A 26,211-nucleotide genomic window follows, 5' to 3' on the forward strand; every position below is an offset into this window, starting at 1 on the left:
CGCCCCCGACATCCCGGTCGGATAAAGGAGCCGACGCCGAAAGAGAAGAGAGACCCCGCCCCCCCTCGAGGAGAGAAGGCGCAGCCCCTGCAGGACAGGGGTAAGAACCAGACCTTGAAGAAATCAGACTTCTGGGTCCCCAAAGTGGGTAGGGGTTTGTTGATGGTAATAAGACTTGAATCCCAGAAATTGTTCTAAAAAGAGACTGGGGAGTATGGGATCTAGCAATGGCAGTTGCATGGGCATGGAAGGGTGTGGGCTGCAGATCATATGAGGTCCTCGGGCAAGGTCTGATACCTGTGACCCAGGCGCGCCAGAAAGCAGGGAAAAGGAAGGTAGTCGATGAGGTACCTAGAGTGAACCAACGCGCGGCGTGTGCGAGTGCGGGAATTTCTAACTTGCTCTAAGAACTCTGCGATCCAGCAAAGGGAAGGAAGCTACCGCTGAAGGCAGAATGAACGAGATGAATTAAGTGGGGCTGTTGATGCTGGGCCCGCTATCTGATGGCGTTGGCTCTATGGACACCCCGGAAAGAAAACATCAGCAGAAAAGGGATTGTGTCCTAGGCGTGCCTGGATCCCCTAACTTTTTTCGTGGCTGGCGCAGGCCTGGGTCGCTATGGGTTCCACAGCGGCCCCAGAGGGAGCGCTGGGCTACGTCCGAGAGTTCACGCGCCACTCCTCCGACGTGCTTGGCAATCTGAATGAGCTGCGCCTGCGCGGGATCCTCACTGACGTCACGCTGCTGGTTGGCGGGCAACCCCTAAGAGCGCACAAGGCAGTTCTTATTGCCTGCAGGTTCGAGGGGGTAGGGCTCCTGGGGCTAACTGGGTAGAGAACAGAGTCACAAGGCCGTTCAGAGGCAATCCAATGCGGGAAGGAAGTTAGAAATAATGGTCAATAATGGTCCGCACCTGTAATCGAGAACTGGGGAAGCGGGGAGGGGGGGCAGGAAAGAGAAGCATGGGGAAGCATCCAAGAATTGGGGTAGCAATACTAGTGGGGCAGAAAGATTCTAAAGCATCCTGTGTCTCCTTCGGTCTCCCACCTCCTAACATGTCCCAATTGCCCTCTCTCCAGTGGCTTCTTCTATTCAATTTTCCGAGGCCGAGCAGGAGTCGGAGTGGATGTTCTCTCTCTGCCCGGCGGGCCAGAAGCCAGAGGCTTTGCCCCTCTTCTGGACTTCATGTACACTTCCAGGCTTCGCCTCTCTCCAGCCACTGCTCCAGCCGTCCTGGCGGCTGCTACCTATTTGCAGATGGAACATGTAGTCCAGGCATGCCACCGCTTCATCCAAGCCAGGTGAAGGAACCATGGGTTTTTGTGTTCTCTGTGAAAGTGATGCTCCGGGTATTATGGGCAAAAGCAACGATTAGGAAACGGTGTTAATGACCGTCATACTTTTTCTAGCTACGAACCTTTAGGCATCTCCCTGCGACCCTTGGAAGCAGAACCCCAAAGCCCCCCGACAGTCCCTCCACCAGGCAGCCCCAGGCGCTCCGAAGGACACCCAGACCCTCCTACTGAGTCTCGAAGCTGCAGTCAAGGCTCCCCAAGCCCAGCTAGCCCAGACCCCAAGGCCTGTAACTGGAAAAAGTACAAATTTATTGTGCTAAATTCTCAGACTTCACAAGCAGGGAGCGTGGCTGGGGAGAGTTTTAGTCAGTCCTGCCCCCAAGCCAGGCTCCCTAGCGGAGATGAAGCCTCCAGCAACAGCAGCAGTGAAGAAGGCCCCACACCTGGTCTCCAAAGCAGGTAAAGAATCTGTAACTCCCAGGAGTTTTAGAGGCTGGCCTCCTTTAGCAGGCAGAACCATTAACGTACTACCTGGGGGTGGGTTTCAGAGGAACTAACCCACTTTAGGGACCTGACCAACTGCCAGAGGGGATGTGACTTATTGATCAGTATTAGTTCCCTTCCAGAAGATATAGGTCCATATTTTCCATGAAAAAAGCACCCCACCCCTGTGTGTGTGTGTGTGTGTGTCCCCTAACCTTTTCTATGGCTCCTACCATCTGCCTAGACTATGTCTAGCTGCTGCCACTGCACAGTTCAAATGTGGAGCTCCAGCAAATACCTCCTACCTCTTCACACCCCGGGCTCAAGAAACTTCTGGATCAACTTCTAAGCAGGCTCACCCACCACCAGGTCAGAGCCCTTCTTTCTTTCTCTTCCGGCTTCTCTCTATAGCTGTGTCAGGTCAACCTGGATCAGAAGACCTCAGAAAAGACCTGTTTAAAAGTCCCCAAACTTGACCGCATGTTAGACCCTTCTGTGATGTTTTCACCTCGTCAGTCAGAATGTCCGAGAGTGGGGACCAATCATAAAAAAAAAAAAAAAAAAAAAAAAGATCTCCGTGTCCTTCCAAAGAACAGTACAGTTTGGGAATTTCTGGCCTAAATAATCTGCCCAGAGTTTGGCAGGGCCTCTCTGGCAGTCTGTCACCCAGAGTGAGGGAAGAAGGAAAAGAAACAGAAAGCTCCACCCACTTGCAAGAACCTCCACAGTGTCACCACTATCGACAATTCTAAACATACTACTGAATCAGACACCTCTCACTGACTGTACGGCTGTGAGTAAGCCAAATGAGTCCTCAAAAGCCTTCACAGGAACTTAGGGGTTAAAAGGCACACAAATCCTGGTACCTGGGAAGGCCTTAATAACTAAGGTTGTCATTGCTCTCCAGGAGGTGAGTTTTTCAGCTGCCAGAACTGTGAAGCTGTGGCTGGGGGCTCATCGGGGCTGGACCCCTTAGCTCCGGGGGACGAGGACAAGCCCTATAAATGCCAGCTGTGTCGATCGGCCTTCCGCTATAAGGGCAACCTGGCTAGTCACCGCACAGTGCACACAGGTAGGAGGGGGTCTTGGTCTTGGTGCCCTTCGTTCTCTCAGGACGCTCTGACTGTCTTCCTCCCTACTTGCAGGGGAAAAGCCCTACCGCTGCTCCATCTGCGGAGCACGTTTTAACCGACCAGCCAACCTAAAAACGCACAGCCGCATCCATTCTGGAGAGAAACCGTACAAGTGCGAGACCTGCGGCTCGCGTTTTGTTCAGGTAAGGAGAGGGCAGGAAGGCAAGTGGGAGGAGCGGAGAGGGTTCTGCCCCTCCCCGAAGCGATCTCAAGGCTCCGCCCCCCTCAGGTGGCACACCTCCGCGCGCACGTGCTGATCCACACTGGAGAGAAGCCCTATCCGTGTCCCACCTGCGGAACCCGCTTCCGCCACCTCCAGACCCTCAAAAGCCACGTTCGCATCCACACGGGGGAGAAGCCATACCATGTAGGTACCCTACAGGGCCTAATCGTTATCCCCACCCCCCAAATACAGGCAGGGCCAGGTCTTGCCACCGCTGCTAGGTTTCTAAAGAATCCAAGTGAGTCAGGGACTTGGACTGGGGAGAGGGGAAGGGATAATTATATTCTTGGACTAGGCAGTGTTGTCCCAAGGGGCTAACAAGTGTTAATGTGTCTGTTAAGTAAGGCAAGGCCCATCTCCTGGGCGCCCCAAGGGAATTAGGGGCGTGAACGCTAAAGGGCTGATTGTCAGCTAGAGCTGGACAGTTCCCCCTTCCCATCCCAACTGAAGTTGGTTGGGGGAAGGGTAGGGACCTCACAGATCTGTCCTCCCACAGTGCGACCCCTGCGGCCTGCATTTTCGGCACAAGAGTCAACTCCGGCTGCACCTGCGTCAGAAACACGGGGCTGCTACCAATACTAAAGTGCGCTACCACATCCTCGGGGGACCATAGCTGAACCCTCACCAAGACCACACTGACTGCCAAAGGGGGCTGCCAAAGCTGCAGGCCCAGGCTTGGCTTCCCTGGCAGTCTTGATATGAGTGTGCCAGGCCACTCTGGTATCAGGAACTCGTCACCTAATTTTGTACTGAGGAGAGCAGGGGTGGCAGATCCTGGCTAGATCTGCCTCTGTTTTGCTGGTCAAAACCTCTTCCTCACAATCCAGGTTGGATAGCTAGGGGCTGGGGGAAAGGAGAGACGCAGGGGGCTTGCTCTCTTCCCGGGAACCTTCCCCTACTCCCCTCCCTCACTCCAAATGGTTTATCTGTAAATATAATTTATTAAGGCCCGTGGGTGGCCCCAGGGCCTTCGTTCTGCTTGCTTTTCCGACTTCCATCTTCCGAGACACGGAAGGTGAGGGCCCCGCTCTGCTGGCAGGGCTTCCTAGCACTTGGCTCTCTCCTTTGACATGAGTGTCTCGCGTTGTTTTCCTTGTAACCGTTCTCTCTGGAATCGTCCTTTTTCTGTTTGTTTGCTTGTTGGTTTGTCCCTTCAGTTCTAGGATGCGACCTTTTGCTTTCCTAGGGCAGACCCTGAGAACATGTAAGATTGGGTAAGGAATCCTCTCTGGTATTCTGGATGGTGCAAGTCCGGTAGCAGACCAGACATGGAAAGAGAACGTTCAGCTCTTCGAGGGTGATGGGTACCTTTTTAGATGAACACAAAATGTTGATAATAAATTCCTCCTGAAGGCTGGGAAAGTGGGGCCTAGATTCCTCATCATTCTAAATGGAGGTGGGTAGTCTCTCCGGCTAGAAAGCATAGCAGCTAAACTGAACCATTGCTCTTTCCACCCGGGTTTGAATGCACTGTGCCCATCTCTCAGAGTCTGCCTCAGGGTCTGAGCTGAGCCCATGATCCTCCCACTGAGGTTGAATTAGTATTTTCATGGGGAGAGAGCTAAAGATCTGTACCAGAGATTATAGAACCTGTTCTTATCTGTTCAGTTCCTGAGAATGTCACGACCTAGGGAGAATTCATGCCATTCCTTGCCTTGACTACCAGTCTGACCCATCCTTTGCTGCAGGAGAAGCTGCAGCAAATGTTCCTTGGGGTTCAATATGCCCTTCGTCTTTGAATGTGTTTTTTTTTTGTTTTGTTTTGGTTTTGGACAGCTTCTGGAAAGTGACCAGATTCTAAAAATTTCCTGTTTCATGGGTGCTTGGTAATTCTCTTACCTGAGAGTCTGGGTCTGTGACTCAGTCTTCCTCCACTATGTTCCTGTCTGTGACATTGGACTTTACACGGGAGACAAAGGGGCTGAATTCCATGCTGGTCATTGAGGACTGTCATTGGAATTACATGTTTCAAGGCTTTCAAAGCCTGGTTGATGGGTTGGCCAAAGACCCCTCCCATGTGAACAGGTTGCCAGATGGTGCATGAGGTTAGCCGAGGGCTGCAGATTCTGGTGTAGGCCATGCAGATAAAAATGTTAGGGATGGAGTTCCTTGGTTAGATGGAGTGTCTGGAATGTTAGATGATGTTCGGGAGCCTCGATTTGTAGTCCTGCTTCTTGCTGCCCCAGGACCTTATTTGATGATAGGAGTTGGGTAAGAAGACTTGAATCTGTAAGGAATTAAGCCGTCGGCTGGGGGCTGGTGAGAAAGCCATTCCCTTCCCTTCCCCATCACCTGAATACAGAATCGAAGGGGGGGGGGGAGCAGAGGAGATATTGCGAAGGTATTACGGTTTCTGTTCAGCAGACTGGATGGGCATGTGGGAAGTGCCAGCATGAGATGTTCGATCCTGCAAGATCAGATCCATGGAATAAAGAAGCCTCTCTTGCCCTCTGTGTCCTAGCTTGTTTGTGGGGGGAGGGTCACCTGGGAACTTGGAAAGCGGTTCCAAAAAAAATAACAACTTGGATTCTGTGTTCATTTCGCTGTTGTGTCCCACTTGCCCTCTTCAATGGTCCTTATTCTCCCTTCCCTGCCCTAGCCTTCCGGCTCATTGTGTAGGAACCAGTGACTTCACGAAGCTTATCCGGAGCCACCTGCATCCTGCTGGTCTGAAGTCACTTCCTGGCCGAGGTGTGGAGGCTGCAGAGAGAAAGTAGGAAAGCAAGAGCCTGGGAAATGTATCTGCAAGCACGGGTTCTTGTGATCCAGGCACCCCTCACACCATCACCAGAGAAAAGGGGTAGGGCTCGGGTCCCCTAAACAACAGAGGCGAGTCAGAGCAGCTAGGAGAAGGCCGAGTACGTTAGTGCCCGTGTGCCTGCTCATCTCCCAGCCCTAATATCTTGGGATCTAGCTAATGTCCAATACATGAGTCTTTTCCCCCTGACCTGTGTGTCCAGGGTGAACAGGTGTTTTCTAGTCCAAGGCTAAAAGTCACTGATTCTAATGTTGCCTCCCTCTGGACATTGCCTCACCTGTGGCAAAGGTGAGTGTGATTGTGCTTCAGTCTGATGTTCTCCCTGATAATCTAGTTTAGGGACTGCTTAAGTTTCTCTTTCTTTCTTTCTTTCTTTCTTTCTTTCTTTCTTTTATAACCTAGGTTATACTTGAAAAATAAAACAGCAAAAGTCCCCATGACCTTCCATTCTAGCTTGTCCCCCACTGAAAATAAGACCAGCTACTATTACCGCCTATTGAATGGCAGATCCTAAATAAAGCATTCTAGTGCAGACTTACTCATTTAACTCTGGGCGGCCCTAAAAAGTAGGAAGTATTCTCCCCAGTTTACAGGTGAGGAAACCAACTGAGAAATTAACTATTTTGACCAAGTAATAAGTCATAAAGTCAGGCTGGAAAGATGGCTCAGGTTAAGAGCACTGATTGCTCTTCCAGAGGTCTGGAGTTCAATTCCCAGCAACCACATGGTGGCTCACAACCATCTGTAATGAGATCTGGTGCCCTCTTCTGGCCTGCAAGTATACATGGAAGCAGAACACTGTATATGTAATAAATAAATCTAAAAAACAAAATAGGTCATAAAGTCAAGGTTGGGACTGTGCCCTGGATCTAGAGATCTCAAGACTGGACTCTTGACTCCTGAGATCCGACTATTTCCTATACCACTGGCAGATCCCTTCTTATGAGTCTACTTATAACAAGACTGCAGACCCATAGTGTTTTGGTACAGTTATTTCGTTTTCCATCTATGCAACTGAAAAAAATATGGTTTGGTTTGGTTTTGCTTGGTGCAAAGGATTGAACCTGGGGACTTCCACATGTTAAACCAAAAACCTCTTGGGTTTAGGAAGGGGGCTTTTAGTTTTATAAATTTAATGAGCTAATTTATTATTGTGCATATATGTATGGTGTTTTGTGTACATGTACATAGCATGTGTACATGTGGAGGTCAGAGGACAACTTTGTGGAGTCAGTTCTCTTTTTCCATGTTTCTGTATGTTCCAGGGATTGAACTCAGGACATCAGACTCCCAAAGCAAGTACTTTACCTGCTAAGCCATCTCTCCAGCCCCTCCCTGGGTCTTTGAGACAAACTTATGTCCCCCAGCCCCCAGGCTGGCCTGAGTTTCTTTGCCCCTGTGAATTTAAGTGACCCACATGGGTACAGTGCCTGTGGAGGCCAGAGGAGGGTGTCAGATCCCCTGGAACAGGAGTTACAGGCCACTGTGTTGACCAGTGTGGGTGCAGGCAAGAGTTGAACCCTGCTGCTTTGAAAAGCCCGACGAGCCATGTCTCCAGCCCTTACAGTATTTCTTAAAAGCATAGTTCCTTGGCCCATGCCCCTCTTTTGCCTCCTTCCCCACTGGTCTGGATATGAATTCTGAACCCAAGGTTTCAAGGTCAGAGTCCTGGGGAGCCCGAGGTACACAATAAAGGAACAGAAAAGCCCAAGCCATTGCTGTCATGAGGTGAGGGCGTGCTAGTGGCCTGGCGAAACGTAGGAGGCTGACTGCTCCAGTGACCGGGGCTATGGCATGTCTCCTACACAGTCTGAGATCAAAAACTGGTTAGGGAAAGGCCATTACTAGAAGGCACAGGGAAAGTTTCCAGCGCTGCGGAGGAAAGGGTAGGTGGTACTGGGCAACTCTGGATGGTCTGATGGCCGCCCTTCCTCTTCCCCGTTATTTTTGGTCTCGGTGACCTACAAGTTTCCTGTCTATGGGAACGAATCCTCATTACAGAAATGAATGCCAGGAGTCCAACAAGTCTGCCCCCCCTCCCCTTAACATAGCACTAGGGATTGAACCGGGATCTACACAAAACTGTGTACTACCTTTAATTATTTTAAAATTTTGGGACAGGGTTTAGGTTTGCCCACGCTGACCCATGAGTTTACCTCTGCCTCTGGAACAGCTGGAATAACAGGCTGGGCTCTCCCGTCTTCCCTCTGCCTCTGTTCCTCTCAGACCCAGCGGTCTAGAGTTTCCAAAGCTTTGCTAGCCGCCCCAGGTACTATCAGTTTTTACTCTTACCTCATAACCTATCCCTTCGTACCCACGCTCCCTGGCAATTCTTGGATGCCTCACTAAGCAAGTGGGTTCCTGCCTGGCCAGGACCAGTTTATCCACCACCAGCTCTCAGAGGCAAGTCTTGAAAAGTGAATGATCCCAGCACCCACAGAACCCTCCCCGTAGGTCCCTTGTCACGTGGGGCCTATCTTTGGCTAGTCCCTCCTTACGCATGCGCCCCTCTCACTGCAGGTTCAGAACAATGCTGTAAATCCCGCCCACCCCCTCCGGACCCACCCCCTGCTCCGGAGACCTGCAGCCTAATTGGCGAGTTTGGGATTGGATGTTGGCCCACTTAGGCAGGTGCTGAATCCTCAAAGATAACACAATCCCTAACCAGACTCTTTCCTTGGGGTTGTGGCTCGAACCCAGTTCTATTCTCTAGCTTCTAAAGAAATCATTTGGCACGGGTCTGGATTCTAGCTGCGGGCTAATCGGTGGCAGTGGCAGGTCCCAGCTCGTAGACCTCCCTCCTCTTGAGGGAAAGGCGCAGGCGCCCCATGCTTTCTCAGTAACTTCCTAGCGACCAGCCACATTTCGACGCCCGAGCGTCCTGCGGGGTGGGTTGGTCAATGTGGGCGGTTTGAAGCCTTGATCTCGCAAGGGCTCTCAGGGGCTGCAGCTTTGTTCCTTTCCGAATGGCGCGCAGGGCTGAGCCCCCCGACGGGGGCTGGGGATGGATGGTGGTGCTCTCAGCGTTCTTCCAGTCGGCGCTCGTATTTGGGGTGCTCCGGTCCTTCGGTGTCTTCTTCGTGGAATTTGTGGCGGCGTTTGAGGAACAGGCAGCCAGAGTTTCCTGGATCGCTTCCATAGGGATCGCGGTGCAGCAGTTTGGGAGTGAGTGCTGCGCCTGGGTGCGGTGGCCTACGACCCTCGGAAAAGAGGGAATTTGGGAACCAGAACAGGGAAAGGCGAAGGGTCGGGAGGATGCTGTGGGAGGACGGCGGAGACCACCTCGCAGAACCCCTTCCAATTCCCCAGGCCCAATAGGCAGTGCCCTGAGCACGAAGTTGGGGCCCAGGCCTGTGGTGATGACTGGGGGCATCTTGGCTGCGCTGGGAATGCTGCTTGCTTCATTTGCTACCTCCTTGACCCACCTATACCTGAGTATTGGGCTGCTGTCAGGTGAGACCCTGGGCAAGGGCAGAAGGCCAAGGCCTAGATCTTAAGCCTCCGGATTTTCACCTTCTTCCACCTCTGTCCAGAAAGGCTTAGGGAGAACCTGTGCCCTGAAGGGAATTCTTAAACTGAATGACTAAATCAAAGATAATGAATCCAGAAACTACTACAAGCCCAAACCCATCAGAATGGAGTGTAGTGGGAGAATTTCTTTAAGATTGTGCTAGGTATCGACTGAAATAGAAATATCATTGGCCTATTTTAAAATAATAATAATAAAGCTTACAACGCTTTTCGATGTGTATACACCTGGGTAAAGGAAGTTTAATGCAGCCAGAAATGGTAGAGTTGGGGCTCTAATTCCAAAGCTCTGTTTTAGTTATTTTAGGAGCATTATCTCTTGTCTTCCCAGATCCCAGAAAGCAGGGGTTCTCAACCTTTCGGTTGTGCCCCCTTGGGAGTTGAACGACCCTTTCACAAGGGCTGCATTCAGATATCCTGCATATCAGATATTTACATTACGATTCATAACAGTAACAGTAGTAAAATAACAGTTATGAAGTAGCAACGAAAATAATTTTATGGTTGGGGGGATCACCACCACATGAGGAACTGGGTTAAAGGGTCACAGCATTAGGAAGGTTGAGAACCACTGCCCTAAAGTGTGTTAACCCCATTTTGCAGATTAAGTAACTGAGCCTGGGAGATTAAGCAGAACAGGCAAGGTCACACAGCTAGAAAGTATCAAAACCAGCACTAAAATACCCAGGTCTGTGGAATCCAAAGCAGGGGCTGGTCTTCTGCTGGGTAGTATTGGGATTACTGGGTGTTCTGAGCACCCCCAAAGTCCACAGCCACCCCCCCCTTTTTTTTCTTTTTGGCAGGCTCTGGCTGGGCCCTGACCTTCACTCCGACCCTGGCCTGCCTCTCCCGTTACTTCTCTCGACGTCGATCTCTGGCCATGGGGCTGGCATTGACTGGAGTGGGTCTCTCTTCTTTTGCATTTGCCCCCCTCTTCCAGTGGCTGATAAGCAAGTATGCCTGGAGGGGAGCCCTCTTGCTAGTGTCTGCCCTCTCCTTGCACCTGATGGCCTGCGGTGCTCTCCTCCGCCCACTCTCCCTGACTGAAGACTCTTCCGTGGGTGGCCCTGGGGCCCAGCTCACCTCCCTCCTCCATCATGGCCCCTTCCTCCGTTACACTGTTGCCCTTACTCTGATCAACACTGGCTACTTCATTCCCTACGTCCATCTGGTGGCGCATCTGCAGGACCTGGGCTGGGACCCACTGCCTGCTGCCTTCCTACTCTCGGTGGCTGCGATTTCTGACCTCGTGGGCCGGGTCGCCTCTGGTTGGCTGGGAGATGCAGTTCCAGGGCCTGTGGTACGACTGCTGATGCTCTGGACCACCCTGACTGGGGTGTCACTAGCCCTGTTCCCTGTGGCTCAGGCTCCCACAACCCTGGTGGTTCTGGCTGTGGCCTACGGCTTCACGTCAGGGGCCCTGACCCCAGTGGCCTTCTCCGTGCTTCCTGAGCTGGTGGGGACGGCAAGGATTTACTGTGGCCTGGGACTGGTACAGATGATAGAGAGCATCGGGGGGCTATTGGGAGCACCTCTCTCAGGTAAGAGGAATGGGGCTGCCAGCTGGGCCAGGGATGTTATGCTGCATAATCGGAGGAAGGAACTATCCCCACATACTAACATATGGCATATGTTAATATTGCCCTCTAGTATGTTACAGCATACAGTCTGCAGAGCCAATCCTCACAGCCCTGAGGTGGGTTCGCAGGAGGACAGAACTTGGGTCTGAGAAGGTCTGAGTGGGAAGACAAAAAGCAACCCAATGAACTGCAGGCTGGGTTTTTAGAAGACCTAGCCTGACCTAACATTGTCTTTTTTTCCCTTTGACCCACTGGGCCCCTGCCCAAATGTCTGGTTAAAGGTCTCCAAGCTCAAGATGCTAGAACCTTCTGATCTTTAAACACCTCCTTCTTAACTATTAACTGAAGGTTTAGAAGAGGCACTGCTGTAGGAAGAAACCACACAGATCCGCCTGACTTAACATGGCTCCCCAAATACCTACAGGCTGCTCTCCCTACAGGGAGGCTGTTGAGAAACCAGAGTCTCGTATTCATTCCGTCTTACCTTGGGAATTGCATCTCTTCTAAGACAATGGATCTTCCTTTGCCCCCAAGTGGGATCTAGGCCATTAGCCCCAGTGTGCAGGTCACCCATGTGTGTTTCTTTTTCTGTCTTGGACCCAGGCTACCTCCGGGATGTGACAGGCAACTACATGGCTTCTTTTATGGTGGCTGGGGCCTTCCTTCTTGCAGGGAGTGGAGTTCTTATCACCTTGCCCCATTTCTTCTCCTGCATCTCAGCTTCTACCTCCAGACCCCAGGACCTTGTAATAGAGGCACCCGAGACCAAAATTCCCCTGCCCAAGGAGGAGGGCTTGGGAGAGGACTGAACTCCACCAGGAGGTAGTGGTCATGGAAAGCCGGAGCTTGACAGCACCAGGTCCTCTGCCCCGTCAAGGCGTCCTCAGAAACACAGTGCCTTAGGATTCTTGATCTGCCTCCACCAGAGCAGACCTGGGGTTCCCGCGATTGATGTGCCAACCCTCTGTATTTTGTTGATGACTTTCACATCACCTCCTCTGTTCTCCCCAACTTTTCTGAAGGATCCAGGAGATCTCAGCCCACTGAGTTCTGAATCAAATCTGAAAATCAAAGGCCAAGAGTCTTCTCATGTTTTATATGTGATTTCTGGTCTCGCTTGGATATAAAGCAAATAAGGAAACTGAACAGTAATTGTAACCTCAAAAAGAACTGGAGGTCCAGGTGCTTGGGGCAGCTAACAGGTCACCGCTGAACAAAGGAGCAGAGATGTCCGTGAGCCTGCTGACCCAGAGTTCTTCCCTCCCGTCCATTCCCTCCCTCTTCTCCACCACTCCTGTGATACAGAGGGAAGAAAACGAAGAGAAAAGTCTGTGTGTGGAGGAAGGCGGCTTGGGAGCAGAAGCTGCAACCTAAGATTCTTGTACTTTTGAGACAGAGCCTCACCATGTAGCTCAGGCTGCTCTTGAACTTGAGACCTGGCCTCCACCCAAGTACTGGGATTACAGGTGCTCACAACCATACCGATGGGTTTTTGTTTCTCTTAGACTAACAAAGGCAGATCAAAATGCAAGAAAAAGCATGAAGTTTGGGAGCTGGAAAAAAAAAATAATAAGCTCAGCAGTTAAAAGCACTTCCTGCTCTTCCAGAGGGCCAAAGCCACCCACACATGGTGGCTCACAACCACCTATTAATCCAGATTCAGGGGATCCGATGTCCTCTTCTGGCTTCTGTGGACACCCACACATATGTGGCATACATTCACACAAACACACACACATAGCATAAATAAAAATCAACCTTTTTAAAAGCAGGTCTGGAGAGAGAACTCAGCAGATTGCTGTTCCTTGTGGTGACCTGTTTGGCTCAGGGCATTCACACCAGGCAGCTTACAACTGCCTGGAGTCCAGCTCACAACTGCCTGGAGTCCAGCTCCAAGATCTCCAAGAGATCTGGCTACCACAAACCCACATAAATAAACATTTGAAGTATGAAATTTAGATATGCCCGTCAGCAAACTGAAACTGATAAGCTCACAACTTCTTAAAGACCTTCTTAAGGCAAGGATTTGAGCAAAGGAAAACTGTCTCGATCAGCATCCTCCTCACCACCAGGGCCCCTGGGGCCCTGTTGCTTTCAGATGGTTTTTTGTTTTTGTTGTTGCTTTTCAACAGAGTCAGATAAAAAGCCTTTATTAGGGAAGGGGCTCAAACAAGAAAACGATCAACAAGTGGTTTCCCGGGTGGGATCAGCGCCCCCTGCCGAGAGCAGGGAGGCCTGTGGAACTGGGAGCAGCTCCCCTCTCTCAGGGGGAGGGGTAGGTGGAGGTGAGACTGGACGGCAGGTTGGGAGGGCTCTGGGCAGCCCCATGTAGATGAAGCTGCCAGAGAGGATGAAAGAGCTGCACACCAGGAAAGAGGCACTGAAGTCTCCTGTCTTATCCCTTAGGAAACCTGAGAAGAGGGATAAAGGAATTTAGAGGCCTGGCATCCCAGGGGCAGACATCTTGAGCGAATCTTCAGACTCAGCCCTTACCTGACAGGGGAGGGCCCAGGAGTCCCCCGAGGCTCATCAGCATCATCACCAGCCCTGTAGCCTGTACCACACCTCCAATGCCCACCAGCCCCGGGAGCACACCGAAAACCAGTGGGGCATAACTCCCAGCGCTCAGGCCGTAGGCCCCAGCCGCGGCTAGCAGGGGAGCCCCCCAACCCTCCTCCGTCTCCCCAGTGGGCACTAGTCCCACTGCCAGTACCCCTAACCCAGTCAGAGACCCAAACACAACCAGAAGGCGCGGAAGGGGCACCCAGCCCTGGTCTGCAACCCATCCGCTGACCAGTCGGGCACTCGCATCTCCCACTGCGGCAACAGCCACCACCAACGCTGCCCCGTAACCCCCCATACCCTGATCTAAAGCATGCGGACCCAAGTGCACGTAGGGGACGAAGTATCCGGCCCCAATCAAGGCAGTGCCCAAAGCAAAGATTGTAAAGGCTCGGCGCCTGAAGAGACCTAAGCCAAGGGCAGCTAAGGGAGTTCGAGGTGGGGCTAGAGGGTCACCAGAAAGAGCCAAGGGTCGTAGCAAGGCGCCACAGGGTGTGAGGTGGAGGGTGACAGCGCCAAGGAGGAGCAAGGCACCCCGCCAGCCGAAAGTATCAAGGAGGAACTGCAAGGCAGGTGCTAGGAGCAGCGAGGATGCCCCATTACCGGTGAGCGCCAACCCTACCGCCAACACCCGACGGCGGGAGAAGTACCGAGAGAGGGTACCCAGGGAAGGGGCGAACACCAGGGCCCAGCCGGAACCTGCAAATGGATAGGACAGGATAGGGGTACGAGGATGATTTTTCCTAGCATTCCTTAGCCCTGCTTCTCTACTCCATGTGCACGAACACACACACACACACACACACACACACACACACACACACAGCGCTTTGTTCGGCCCCCTACCCCACAAGAAGCTCCTGTCTGCATTATCATCCCTGAAGCATTATGAGCATCCCATTCTTCTTACCAGCGAGGAGGCCCAGGCCGAGGTAGAGATGTAGGAGGCTTCGGGCGAAAGCCGAGAAGACCAAGCCAAGCGAGGTTAGGACGCCCCCAACCATCACCACGGGGCGTGCCCCCCAGCGAGTGCTCAGGGCGCTGCCCACTGGGCCTAGAAGGGGGCGAAGTCAACGAAGACATGCCCCGGGACCCCCAAACTATCTCCAACACTTCTCATTGGCTGTTTTGCTTGGCCTGGTAACTCCTCCCTTTGACCTCAAGACCCACTCTTCTAGAACTTGGTTCCACCAGTAGCTCTCAGGTTGTCTGGTAATCAAGTCTGCTGTCTCCCATCACTACCTTCACGGCCTCTCCACCCGGTTCCCGCCTCCCACCTCGGGGCCCCCCCTCACTGGCTGCCTGCTGCACGGCCAAGGCCAGGGCGCTGACCCACGCAGTGTCCTGGGCGCTTCGTTCAAAGTGCTCCGCGAGGTCGGGGAGGACAAGGCCCAGGGAGCGTAAGAGCCCGTAGGAGAGCCCGTTCACGGCGAATGCTGCGGCCGCCACCACCCAGCCCCAGCCCCCGTCCGGGGGTCCGGCCGGCTTGGGGGTCATCGCCGTCTGCTGGGGTGGGGAGACACCTGTGAATGAAGTCTCCACGCCTGGGCCTCCGCTAGGGAGCTGACGTCCCTGAGATCCAGCCTCGGGCTGCTCGCCCAGGGTGAGCACGTCGCCCCGAGCATGGGCGCGGGAACCAGGCCTAGGGATAGAAGTCTTGGGTGCGCGTGAGGTCCTGGAATGGGGGAACAGCAGGATCCCCCAGGCCAAGGCTCCTCCTTCCCGCACCCTCTTTCTCTTACCCGACCTCTCCCGGCGTTGGGAGTAGGGACAGGGCGAAGGTGGGTTAGGCCGGTTTTTCTCCGCGCGTTCCTGGCAAGCAGTTTTCTGCCGAGCCGCCAGCCAGTGCAGAGATGGAGCCCAACTTGGACCCGCTCTCTCCGTAAACAGAGATCACCACAGGGGCCCGAGCCACCTGGGACACGGGGTGGGGGTGGGGGTGTGAGTACCGAGGGCGGGGGCAAGCGAGACAGCCAATCCACCGAGACTGGGCCGAGGCCTGACGCCGAGTCCCACGGGGATTGAATTATCCACACGCAACCCCCAGTCCTGGATAGGGAACCGCGAGGAATGAGTGGCCGCGCCCCGCCCATCCCGGCGCCGCGGGGGCTCACGCCCACGCACCTGCAGCCGACTGCGCACGCAAGAAGAGCCGGGTTGCAATCCGTGCTCGGCCGGCTGCCCACGCGTGAAAATAACGGTGGTCTCTAAAGCCTGAAAGAGTTCTTCCATTCTCGGATTTGTTGCTGAGGATCCTGTAAATCTCCGACATCAAATCACTGGGCCTCTAATGGACAATACTAGCAAGCCCTCACGGGGAATATGACTTCCTACTACCAAGACCTGTGATGTTCCAGGCAGTGTACACACACACACACACACTTTGTCATTTCATTCTTACATTAGCCCTATGATGAAGTTGCTATCCCACTTTACAAACAGATGGAGTAACTGATGCTTAAAGACTTAGCTGACATACCCCCCAAATCGTTCAGCTTCAAAAAAGAAAGCGGAAATATTTGAATTTAGGTTTAGCCTACCGTGGGAGGATACAGGGCGAACAGACCTAGGAGTGGAAACAGAGCCTGCTCTAGCCTAGGGAAATAGCCTGGAGACAGATTGATGTGAACTTCCCTGCAAAGGGCAGCGTCTAAGCAGAGCCACCGTGAGTAGGATTCTAAACAACGGTGGCTGGGAGTAGATGACATCTTTGCCGCCAGAATCGCTAGAGGCTTAGGCTAGATTTTTATAAGCAAAGTCAGAGTTCACAGAGACGAATGCAGGTGTCTTTTCGTTTGTTTGTTTGTTTGTTCTTTGAAGACTCCAGGAGCATCCTTCTTTACAAGGTCACTCTGGCTTTCCTTCAGCCAATAGGTGTGCTCTTTTCCTTCAGACTCAATAGGTGTGCTCTTTTGGTTTAATCATTAAACAATGTCATTGAAATTTCAGCAATTTGCAGGTTGGAGCATATATCAACGCATAGCCACAGGATGGCAGTGTTTCCTAATTGATGAGAAAGCATCTGCCTAGAAAGGGAAGAAAAATAGCTCCAAAGTTGTGAGACTGGAAGACTAGAGAAGGCAGACAGACTTCCAGCAGCACACCCTTGTGGGTAAGGCCCCCAGTCACCAAGGGCAAGCGGAACTACTTTTCCATCCCACCCTCCCACCCTGGGGAATTAGCTTCCTCTACTCCCCTCTACTCTTTTCTCAGCTCTGCGTTTTAGCGTAAGTGGTTTCTATCTGCTGAAATGTCCTAGTACAGTAGACCGTAGGAGCTGGGCGGTGGTGGCGCACGCCTTTAATCCCAGCACCGTAGGAAAGCAGCCTCACTGATTTCACCAGCCAGGGTCACCAGGGAGGCAGGGAACTGGTTTCCCGAGAAGGCTGCCGAGGACTCTGCTGTAAGTTGAATCAGGCCAAGCGAAAGGAATCGCTCTCTCCATGGTGAAGTAGAAATATAGCCAGGGAGGAGACTGGGGGCCTCTGGGTCTGGGTTGTACCAAGTAATGCTGTGTACCATGGCAGGACGAGAAACCCAAAAGCCTAGGATTATCAGTTGTGAAAGGGTGCATTCTTCTTCTGCCTGATGTTCTTAGCCGGAGCTGTGTGTTATTCGTGGAGGTAATATAGCATTGGAAAAGCAGACCCCCCCAGCAAGGCTTACTGAGCCTGACTCTCAGCTCTCTCGCTTAGCTATCTGATTGCAAACAAGAGTCTGTTTCCTTGTTTTCTTTGAAATGATTATAATAATAGTTACCTGATAGGGTTGTTATGAGGATTAAATTTGTCATGGTGTGTGCAAGCGCAAGAGACTTAGAACAGTGTCTGAATGTGATCTGTGCTAGTCCCACCGTCAACACAGTAACTCAGGGCAACTTGACTGGACTCCAAAACATCGCTTTCCTTTGCCAGGTGGTTACTACGGACTCAAACTGCTCTAGTAAATTCAAGGTCAATGAACCACATCAATCCGGCGAGCTTTGGTAGAATCACATGGGTTATAAAGCATGAATATTTATAGGGAAATTAAATGAAAATTGTGACACCTTTTCTGGTGGGGGGAAGGGGCTCATGAAGCCCAGGCTGACCTCAAATTCACTGCATAGCAAAGGATGACTTTGAACTTCTGCTACCTCCCACGTGGATCAGTAGAAAAATCCCACATCTGGCCGTTTCTCCTTCCAAGCAAAACATATGACCATTGTCCGTTCTGTCCACTGAAGGATTTCCCTTTACCTGTGCCCTTTAAGGCCCCCCAGCCCCAGACAGAGACAGGAAGGCTGCAGCTGTCTACTCTTTGGCAGTGCCTGCACAGCATGCATACTGTCTGTAAACCAGAGCCTAGTCTTCTCTTCCTTAGTCAACAAGCCATAAGGCACACCCCCATGAAGCTGTAGGGTGTGCTTGGGGACAGAAAGCATTGTAAAAGAAGCAGAAAGCAGAGGCATTTGGGCAACTTCTTCATGGAACTTGCTTGTGCCTTCAGTGCTCACTCAGTCCCAATTACATATACCACTTCCGTTTGATAATGGAGGGCAGCTGTGTATAGCCAGCTTTGTGGCTTGGTGGGCCAGATAATATCCAGCTCGTGACGGACAGCTCAGGCCACACGGTTATCTGGTAGTCTGTCATCAAAAGTTCAGTTTCTGGGGCTAGAGAGCTGTCTTAGGAGTTAAGAGCACTAGCTACTCTTCCAGAGGACATGGGTTCAATTCCCAGCACCCACACGGTGGCTCACCACTGTCTGTGGTTACAACTCCAGGAGTTCTGACACCTTCACACAGACACACGTGCAGGCAAAACAGCCATGGATATAAGATAAAAAGTAAAATATATATTTTTTTAAAGTTTAATTTCCACTAAGGCTCAGTGGCAGGCCAACAGTTGTCTGCAGATGGTGGAGAGCCAAGGGCCTCCACTGTGATTCACCTCTAGGGGCCTGCCAAAGGCTCCAAACCATGTCCCTATCTACCACTGCCACCTCAAGTACCGTTAGGGCTGCCGGATCACATGGGCCAAGTGATAGAGCAGCCAGCACAGCAGCCTGGACCTGCTGAAGAGCCTCCTCCTGGTCCAGGCCCCACACAAAGCTGGCAGCTTTCCAAGTCAGTTGGTTCATGGACCGGAGTAACACACCCAAATGAGGAATGTGCTGTGTCCAGAATCCAAATGGGCCATCTAAACGTTGTCCTTCTGTCTAGGTGATGGGAAGGGTCAGGTCCAATTACTTATCCTTCACCTTAGAAGGAATATCTCTGCATGCTCCACGCTGGACTCCTAAAAAAATTCACTAAGGTAGAAGACCCTTGAGTTTTGGTTGGATTTAGTTCCCATCCTCTGATTTGCATATGTTACCAATGAGTTCTAAGTGGTTGCTACCTTCTGCTTACTTGGCTCAAACAGCATAATATTGTCAATATAGCGGACCATTTTGTGGAAGGACAATGTGATCAAGATCGCTTTGAATGAGGCTAGAGAATTGATATACCTTTGAGGTATATCTGTAAAGGGTGTACTACCGGCCTTGTTAGATGAAGGCAGTCTAGTGGTCCTTGTGTACACGAGCTAAGGAAAAAGCATCTTCTCTGTCACTACCTGCATCCTTGGTGCCAGAAGATGTGTTAATTTGTGCAAATAAGGACACTCACATCTAACAGCAATTACAGTGGGAATCTTTGCTTCATTAGGTTTGTGATGAACCTGCCGTTCTTCATGATCTGTCTTCTGCAGAGATCAAATGGGAGAGATAAAGGGCGGTGTAAGGACTGCCACCCCTGCATCTTTCAAGTCCTTGATGGTGGCACTCATTTCTGTCACCCCCATCAAGATGTGCCGTTGGTTTTGGTTTGCCTTTGTAGTGCTGAGGATGAAACCTGAGACTTCGTGCACATCCCCTCCAGTCCACAGCATCATTGTTACACACACACACACACACACACACACACATATGAATGCCTGTGTTTATTCTGTTCCTTCAGAAAGACCCCTGCTTGATACAGAGAATTTTGCTTTTTCATCGTGACTATTTTGTTTTCATCACATTTTCCAATTCTGTGAGAACCTGACGACTTCCTTATCTTGACTCTAAAACCAAAAGAGAAGTCAAAATAAGTTGTATTCATTTTTATAAAAGGTATCTATAGAGTAGTAATATACACCTATAATCCTAGCACTCAGGTGGTAGGGACAGAGGGGTCACAAGTTCAAGGCCAGCCTGAGCTACAAAAATAGTTCCTGGGCAGCTGTCTTGTTGTAGAACGCTGTCCTTAAAGGGTGACATGGCCATTACCATCTTTGACATCAGAGTACCCGTGTGAGAGGCACGCTAGCATTTCCTTATGGAGGCGTGAGGGCTCGCAAAGCTCACGTGAAGACGTGGGTAGATCACCGGGAGGCACCGTGGCAACGTGTGAGATACTCACCAGGCCGCAGCACCTCTCGAGAACATACAAGGGCCGAGTTACTGCTGCAGAAAAAGATTCTTCGCTGCTAATGCTGCTACCCTTTCACCCCTTCAGGGCATGTGTTGCAGGCTTGGGTTTGTTTTTGCAGTGATGAAGATGAAACCTGAGCTTTCTTAAATTCTTCCTCAACCATGCTTCTGTAAATAATCCCAATTAAACTCGTTGACTCGCCAAGCTAGATTTCAATGGCACCTTTTTGGGGGGAGGGGGTGGGGATGACAACAGAATCTCGCCATGTAACTCTGACTGGCCTAGAATCTGCGCATGTAGCAGGCTGTGCCGGCCTCGGATTCACAGAGCTTCATCTGATGATGAAACTGGGTTTAAAGTATTGGGGCTAAAGGTGTTTGCCGCCATGCCTGACTGAAGTGTTTCTTTTGTCAGTCTTGAGTGTCCTTTGGGGGTGAACAGAATTTTTTTTTAACATCTCCCCTGGAAAATTATCTCAGTTGGCAGCCAAATAACCATATGAAAAAACCAAAGAGGAGCCTTGTCTCCCGCTCTGGATGGCACAGCGCGGCAACTGAAGATACTGTTTGCAGGTGGAGCGGTTTCAGAGGTCACCCCGACATAAGCGCCCTTCCCTGCTTGGCTGTAGCAGCAGTGGTTCTGTTGCTAAGAGGCAACTGGGACTGTGTCCTTGGAAGCGTCTGTGGAAGGGATCCCAGCATGGCCGCCCTCCTCCATGGCGTGGATGACGCACCTCCTTGATGAGTAGAGTCCGCCACAGAAGTGTGAGAACCATCGCCAGACACCATCGAATGCCTGACGGTAGAGAATATTCTGCAGTCCCCTAAAATAAGTTCCCAAGAAGCCTTTGGTTTCAGTTGTGTGACCTTTGCTGTGACAATAAGGCATGAGGATCCTGAGAGACAGCTCATTGGGCAGACACTTGTCACCATGCATGGTGACCTGAGCTTGTCCCCTACACCCACACGGTTGAAGGAGAAAACTGATTGCCACAAGCTCTCCTCTGACTACGTACGTGCGCATGCACGCGTGAGTGTGGGGAGTGGAGGGAAGCCGTACATGCAACTGTGGCTCAACTGTCTGCCCACGAAGAACTTGCTCACCTAAGTGAGAAACTGCAACCTGAAAACCATGTTTGGATTCTGTCGTTTTCAATAGCCTCTTAATTGGCAGGACATGCGGAAAACAAGAGGAAAGAAGGGAAGGCATTGACTTGCTGCTGCTGGGGGTGGGGTGTGTGAAGAATCTAAGGGAAAGAGAATACAAATTAGATCTGTTAAATAGTCCCTCCTGAGATCCCAAAACTTGGGACCCATAGGAACAATCTGACGGGGGGGGGGGGGTTGAGGGGGAGAGAGAACAGGAAATGCCCTTCGGGCCTTTAATCCAGAGGAAGAGAAAGCCCATAATTCAGCAAGCAGCTAGAGGCCTTACACATGGTCCAGTGCAGAAAACCCTGACAATCGCAGACTCCTCTGGACTGCTTTAACTAGAAAAGACTTCACCAAAGTATCATACAGTGCCTGCAACCTTAGCTGGAGAGAATATGGAACGTGGGGGTGGACGGGTCAGTCCGAATGCTGTGGAAGCAAAGAAACTGAGCAAGACAACTCGCGACTCCTGCATCCTTGACTCAGAGGCTGCGTATCGGAGATGATATGAGAGAAACCAGGCCTGTTAGGGGCACTTGGTTATTCCTGACTCGGGTCCTGTGAGTATCGGGGCTGGAAGATCATGGGAGGAGGAGGAGCATTACTAAGGCCCTTGGGTGTAGGAGAGGCAGTGTTTGTGGTTAAGTTCCCTTGACCTGATAGGGCTGTGTGCACAGGGGAGCCAGGAAAGAAGCTGGTGAGCAGGGACCTCAGGCCTGTGGTGCCTAGTGGTTTGGCCGAGCCCCATGGTGAGCTATTTTCTTTAGAAGATAGGAGGAGCCCTAGCAGATCTGAGTGACTGTTGCTGGTGCATAAAGCATGCCCATGAAGTGCTAAAGCAAGCAATACAGGACAAGAAAAAGGAAAAGCAGACCCAGGGATTTTCCAGGTCACTCAAAAGCGAATGTGGCAAGATTTTTGTGGAGTTGGAGTCCCTAGAGGGAAAAGCTGTCCGAAAGCCAGAGTCAGCGCTTGCGAGCCTCCTTGGGGATAACAAGAGTGAATGACAGCACAGTAAATGTGAAACGGAGTATGTTGTCCCCAGGGGTGGGCAATTCTCTCCCCAGAGGATGCTGGATACATTTTTTTTTTCCTCTGAGGGCGGAGGTTACTCACCAAGCCCAGGCAAATGTGACCAATAGGAAGGAAGCAACCACTCTAGAGCCTATCAGAGTAGGAAGCCAGAGCCTGTGTGGCAACCGATAGTGCAGTCCCACTCCCGAAGGCCTCATAGCGGATGAAACAGTGGGAGCCAGACTTAGTAAGCCCTTCTGGAGTGAGGACATGTGTGGATCCAAGGTGGGGAAATGGAATGGCTGTGGAGAATGGCCGTGGATATAGAAACCCAAATCAGACCACGCCTCTCATCCAAGATGCCATAACCCGCCCTGCTCTTTGGAGGGAACAGCTGGTGCAAAGTGATGAGATTTTTTCAAGCGGTCGTGAACCTTCCTATTTTCTAGCATCACCTTTGCTGCCAAATCTCAAGATCAGTTGGCGCTTGCTTGAAATGGTTGGCGGTGGGAAATCGGAGATCCTGCCCACCCTTTGCAAAAAGATTTCATTATCTGATGTTCAATGTGTTTTACAGCTTTAGAAAAGCATTGAGAGTGGAGTAAGCACCTAAAGGAGCAAGGGTGGGAAGCAGTTCACACAGGGTGCAAGGGTCAGGCATCATGGTGGTATTTAGGGGGTTTATGGTTGCCTAAGATGTAAGTGACATCCAACAAGATGATTGACAAAAATCCTACAACCAGTGCCTATAACGTAAAATAATGGTTAAAGACTTTGAATTAAGGTACCTTGCCTGGATGAGAAAAAAACTGTAAGGGTCTTTTTGGTTTGGTTTGGTTTTTGGTTTTTTTGAGACAGGGTTTCTCTGTGTATCCCTGGCTGTCCTAGAACTAGCTCTCGTAGACCAGGCTGGCCTTGAACTCAGAGATCCACCTGCCTTTGCCTCCCGAGTGCTGGGATTAAAGATATGCACCACCACCACCTGGTGCTGTAAGGTTACTGAATGAAAATCTCAGTGCCAGAAAATGGGCCTCCATCTTATGAGATGTTGGTCAGAGATGTCCTTGAGGCCTCCTACACAAGACTGGCTATTACCACTGTCTTTGGGTGCATGCCAGCACTGGACTTGGAGACCCTACTGCTGAAGATACCATACAGTTTAGTGGCAAGCTATGGAGAAATCAGACTGGAGTTGAACTCAGAGATCCTTCCTTGATCCCTGGCTGTTGTGGTGCCAGAAGGAACTCTGCAGACGGCTGCGGGGCGAACTGTCATCCACGATCTTGTTCGGTAAGGACTCTGCATGCAATACTATGGCACGCCAGGCAAGATGCGCCCACTGGCTCAACAGGGGCACAACTGTTATGAGGGCAACCACCTGCTTTCTGTTGAATCTCAGGCCCACTTTCCAGAAAGGGGCACATGTTTGGTGTCTTAGGACAAACGTCCCTAGTGGAGAAGTTACTGCGGTTGTCTTATGAAATGACTATGATAGGCCTGTCCGTCTGCCTTCTAAACATTGTGTTTACACCCTAGGTTACTGCTCTTGTGGTTCTTTGTAGAGAGGTGGAGGTTGCTGCTGAGAGTATGAATGACTGACAGTGGTGTAGTGGAACCATGCTCAGCTTTAAGTGGGAGAAAGCAACCCTACGTTCACATCACCTCCAAGGCTCAGGGAACGTGGAGAGGAGAGAGTGGAAAAGCGTAAGAGCTGGAGAGAAGAGTGGAGTGTTGGAGAACTGTGTGCTCGGGGCACGACAGGGCTGCTTCTGTCTTGGGATGGTGTGACTGCATGAGGTACTCACATGATTGGGCCCACTAATGCCCCCCATGCGGAAGTGCTCAGACCTCACAGGGGTCACGAGGTAGCATGAGTGGTGTGTGAGGGACTCATGAGATGTCTCCGGCAGCCATCCTTCCTTGGGGACACATAAGTGGCTAATAATTGCTAGGGAGGGAGACATTTTTCCATGGTGTCACCTTTAGCTTGCCTGTGCTCCTGTAAAAAACCCCAATTCAACTCATCACTTCCCCAAGATAGACTGTTTTCTTTGCTCTGTCATCACTGCACTGTTCTGGGGGTGAGCAGGAGTTTATACACACTTCCCCAGGAGAAGTCATACACCACTATATCCAGAAGGCCCTGGCTGAATAGCTGTGGTGTGTGTGTGGTGTGTATGTGTGTGTGTTGTGTGTGTTTGTGTGCGTGTGTGTGGTGTGTGTGTGTGTGTGGTGTGGTGTGTGTATGTGTGTGGTGTGTGTGTGTGTGTTTATAGACATCTATCATATCCATCACTGGGCTTAGGAGTAAGGATACATGCATAAATAATAATTAATCTTCCCTCTCCCAGCTCCCACAATCAAGTCAGAGGAATAGTCATAGAAAAAAGTCTCAGCACAAGGAAGACAAAGAAAACTACTCTGGAGTGGTACACAGAGAAACTGGCTCGTTTAGCTTGGGCCTGCTTGGAGGCTTCACAGAAGAGGGTCCTTGAGCAAGGCCTTGAAGGATGAGTAGGAGTTTGCCAGATGAATGTGGCGGCAGGGGCAATCCACGCAAATGGCACAGCTCAGAGACAACCGAGACCGGTGAAGTAACTTGGCATATTGTTTTGGTTTGCAGAGCTATGAAAAGTTACTTTGTAGGGTCATGGTGGTAGGACAGTCTTGCGGCAGGGAGGCCTGTCTGAAAGACCTTGAGGCCGAGCAAAGGAATGTCAATGTTTTCCAAGAGATATGTCCCCCTAGTTTCCAGGGAAGGATGAGTCACTAAAATGGGAAGCTGGACATGTGAGAGAGGAGTCACGCCACAGTCAGAGGAGTGAGAATGTGGAGGATAGGTTTTTACACATGAGAAGCTTCTCAAAACGTCATGTTTAATGTTGAAACTTCAGAGGGAATTTTATATTTTCCTTTGATGAATATTTACAGTAAACTAATACTTACAATGCTGTGATACTTTAATACAGTTCCTCAGGTTGTGGTGACTCCCAACCATGAAATTACTTCATAACTGTAATTTTGCTACTGTTACGAATCGTAATGTAAATACCTGTGTTTTCAGATGGTTTTAGGCGGCCTCTGTGAAAAGGTCGTTTGACAACTGCCCCCATAGGTTGCAACTCACAGGTCAAGAACTGTTGGCCTGATATATTTGTTTGTTTGCTTAAGACAGGATCTTGTTATGTAACCATGGCTGCTCTGAAACTCACTTTGTAAGCCAGGCTGGCCTCAAACTCGTGATCCTCCTGCCTCAGCCCCCTGTGTGTTGGGATTATTAGTATCACCAGCAGGCACTGGCTTAGTCTGTCTCTGTTAACCTCCCTCAGAACCCTTCTAGCCTGCCAGGAAACTCTGCTTTTGTCTTTGTCTTCCTTCCCCTATGTTTTCTTGTTTCTACAACACCAGGCCCCGGAGGCTGGATCTCAGATTCTCAACCTCTGGATCGCTCACATGTGAAGACGGTAAATGAAGGGTGGGATTCTCAACCTCTGGGTCGCCCACATGTGAAGGTGGTAAAGGTGAGGATGAGCTGCCGAATGGGACAAGACTCTGAAAAGGAATGACTGACTGACTGAGTGGGCTCGGGGCTCGAAGTGCCACAGGCTGTGGAGAAAGCACAGAGCTAGCTGAGGAGCCAGACAAGGGCTTTAGGAAAGCCATAGGGAGATCAAGGACTGTATAGGCATTATTTATGTTGGGGTCACAGGATCTAGGAGCATGACTGCATTAGTGAACTCTAAAATGGCTTTCAGAGGAACCCTGTAAATTCTTAAGGCCTTCTGCCTGCAGCCTCTGTGAAGCTCCGTGCAGCCCAGCTCTTCCTGTGCCCACGTACCAGGGGCACGATCTGCAGAGGTGGCTAGGAGTCGAGGAGCAGGCATGCATGCCATCCACAAGAAACACCAAAAAAGACAAGTCTTCCTGTGATCGCTTGGTTTCTAGAACTTAACGGATGTGCCTCTCCCCTCTCATTCCCCAGTTGTCCCCGCCCCCCTCCCCACCTGCCGCCACCCCAACTCATCCAGTGACCAGGTCACAGGAAGTC

General features: G+C 51.1%; 3 protein-coding genes across 6 annotated transcripts; 2 read left to right on the plus strand and 1 right to left on the minus strand.

Annotated features, from left to right (window-relative positions):
* Positions 1–58: 58 nt before the first annotated feature.
* Positions 59–5,549, plus strand: Bcl6b (BCL6B transcription repressor). The gene is made up of 9 exons (XM_041665143.1): positions 59–100; positions 607–797; positions 1,080–1,301; positions 1,410–1,754; positions 2,023–2,147; positions 2,686–2,850; positions 2,924–3,054; positions 3,141–3,278; positions 3,631–5,549. The coding sequence occupies exons 2-9, from the start codon at positions 619–621 to the stop codon at positions 3,745–3,747; spliced, it is 1,422 nt and encodes a 473-aa protein (XP_041521077.1). The 5' UTR covers positions 59–100; positions 607–618; the 3' UTR covers positions 3,748–5,549.
* Positions 5,550–8,803: 3,254 nt separating this feature from the next.
* On the plus strand, positions 8,804–12,645 carry Slc16a13 (solute carrier family 16 member 13). 2 transcript variants are annotated; one of them, XM_041665490.1, is made up of 4 exons: positions 8,804–9,057; positions 9,202–9,345; positions 10,224–10,961; positions 11,604–12,645. In XM_041665490.1, the coding sequence occupies exons 1-4, from the start codon at positions 8,859–8,861 to the stop codon at positions 11,807–11,809; spliced, it is 1,287 nt and encodes a 428-aa protein (XP_041521424.1). In that variant the 5' UTR covers positions 8,804–8,858; the 3' UTR covers positions 11,810–12,645. The 2 variants fall into 2 exon arrangements, with proteins under 2 accessions (XP_041521424.1, XP_041521425.1); XM_041665491.1 differs by lacking the exon at positions 9,202–9,345.
* Positions 12,646–13,141: 496 nt separating this feature from the next.
* Positions 13,142–15,599, minus strand: Slc16a11 (solute carrier family 16 member 11). Of its 3 annotated transcripts, none has more exons than XM_041665006.1 (5): positions 15,305–15,599; positions 14,858–15,068; positions 14,473–14,616; positions 13,494–14,261; positions 13,142–13,411 (listed from the first exon to the last, which is right to left on the minus strand). In XM_041665006.1, the coding sequence occupies exons 2-5, from the start codon at positions 15,057–15,059 to the stop codon at positions 13,182–13,184; spliced, it is 1,344 nt and encodes a 447-aa protein (XP_041520940.1). In that variant the 5' UTR covers positions 15,060–15,068; positions 15,305–15,599; the 3' UTR covers positions 13,142–13,181. The 3 variants fall into 3 exon arrangements, with proteins under 3 accessions (XP_041520940.1, XP_041520939.1, XP_041520938.1); XM_041665005.1 differs by having other exon boundaries at positions 14,858–15,218; XM_041665004.1 differs by having other exon boundaries at positions 14,858–15,204; positions 15,305–15,598.
* Positions 15,600–26,211: the final 10,612 nt, after the last annotated feature.

This window comes from Microtus oregoni, unplaced genomic scaffold (assembly GCF_018167655.1).
Source record: "Microtus oregoni isolate MIOR12 unplaced genomic scaffold, Mior012 000015F_ref0000493, whole genome shotgun sequence".
NCBI classification, from domain to species: domain Eukaryota; kingdom Metazoa; phylum Chordata; class Mammalia; order Rodentia; family Cricetidae; genus Microtus; species Microtus oregoni.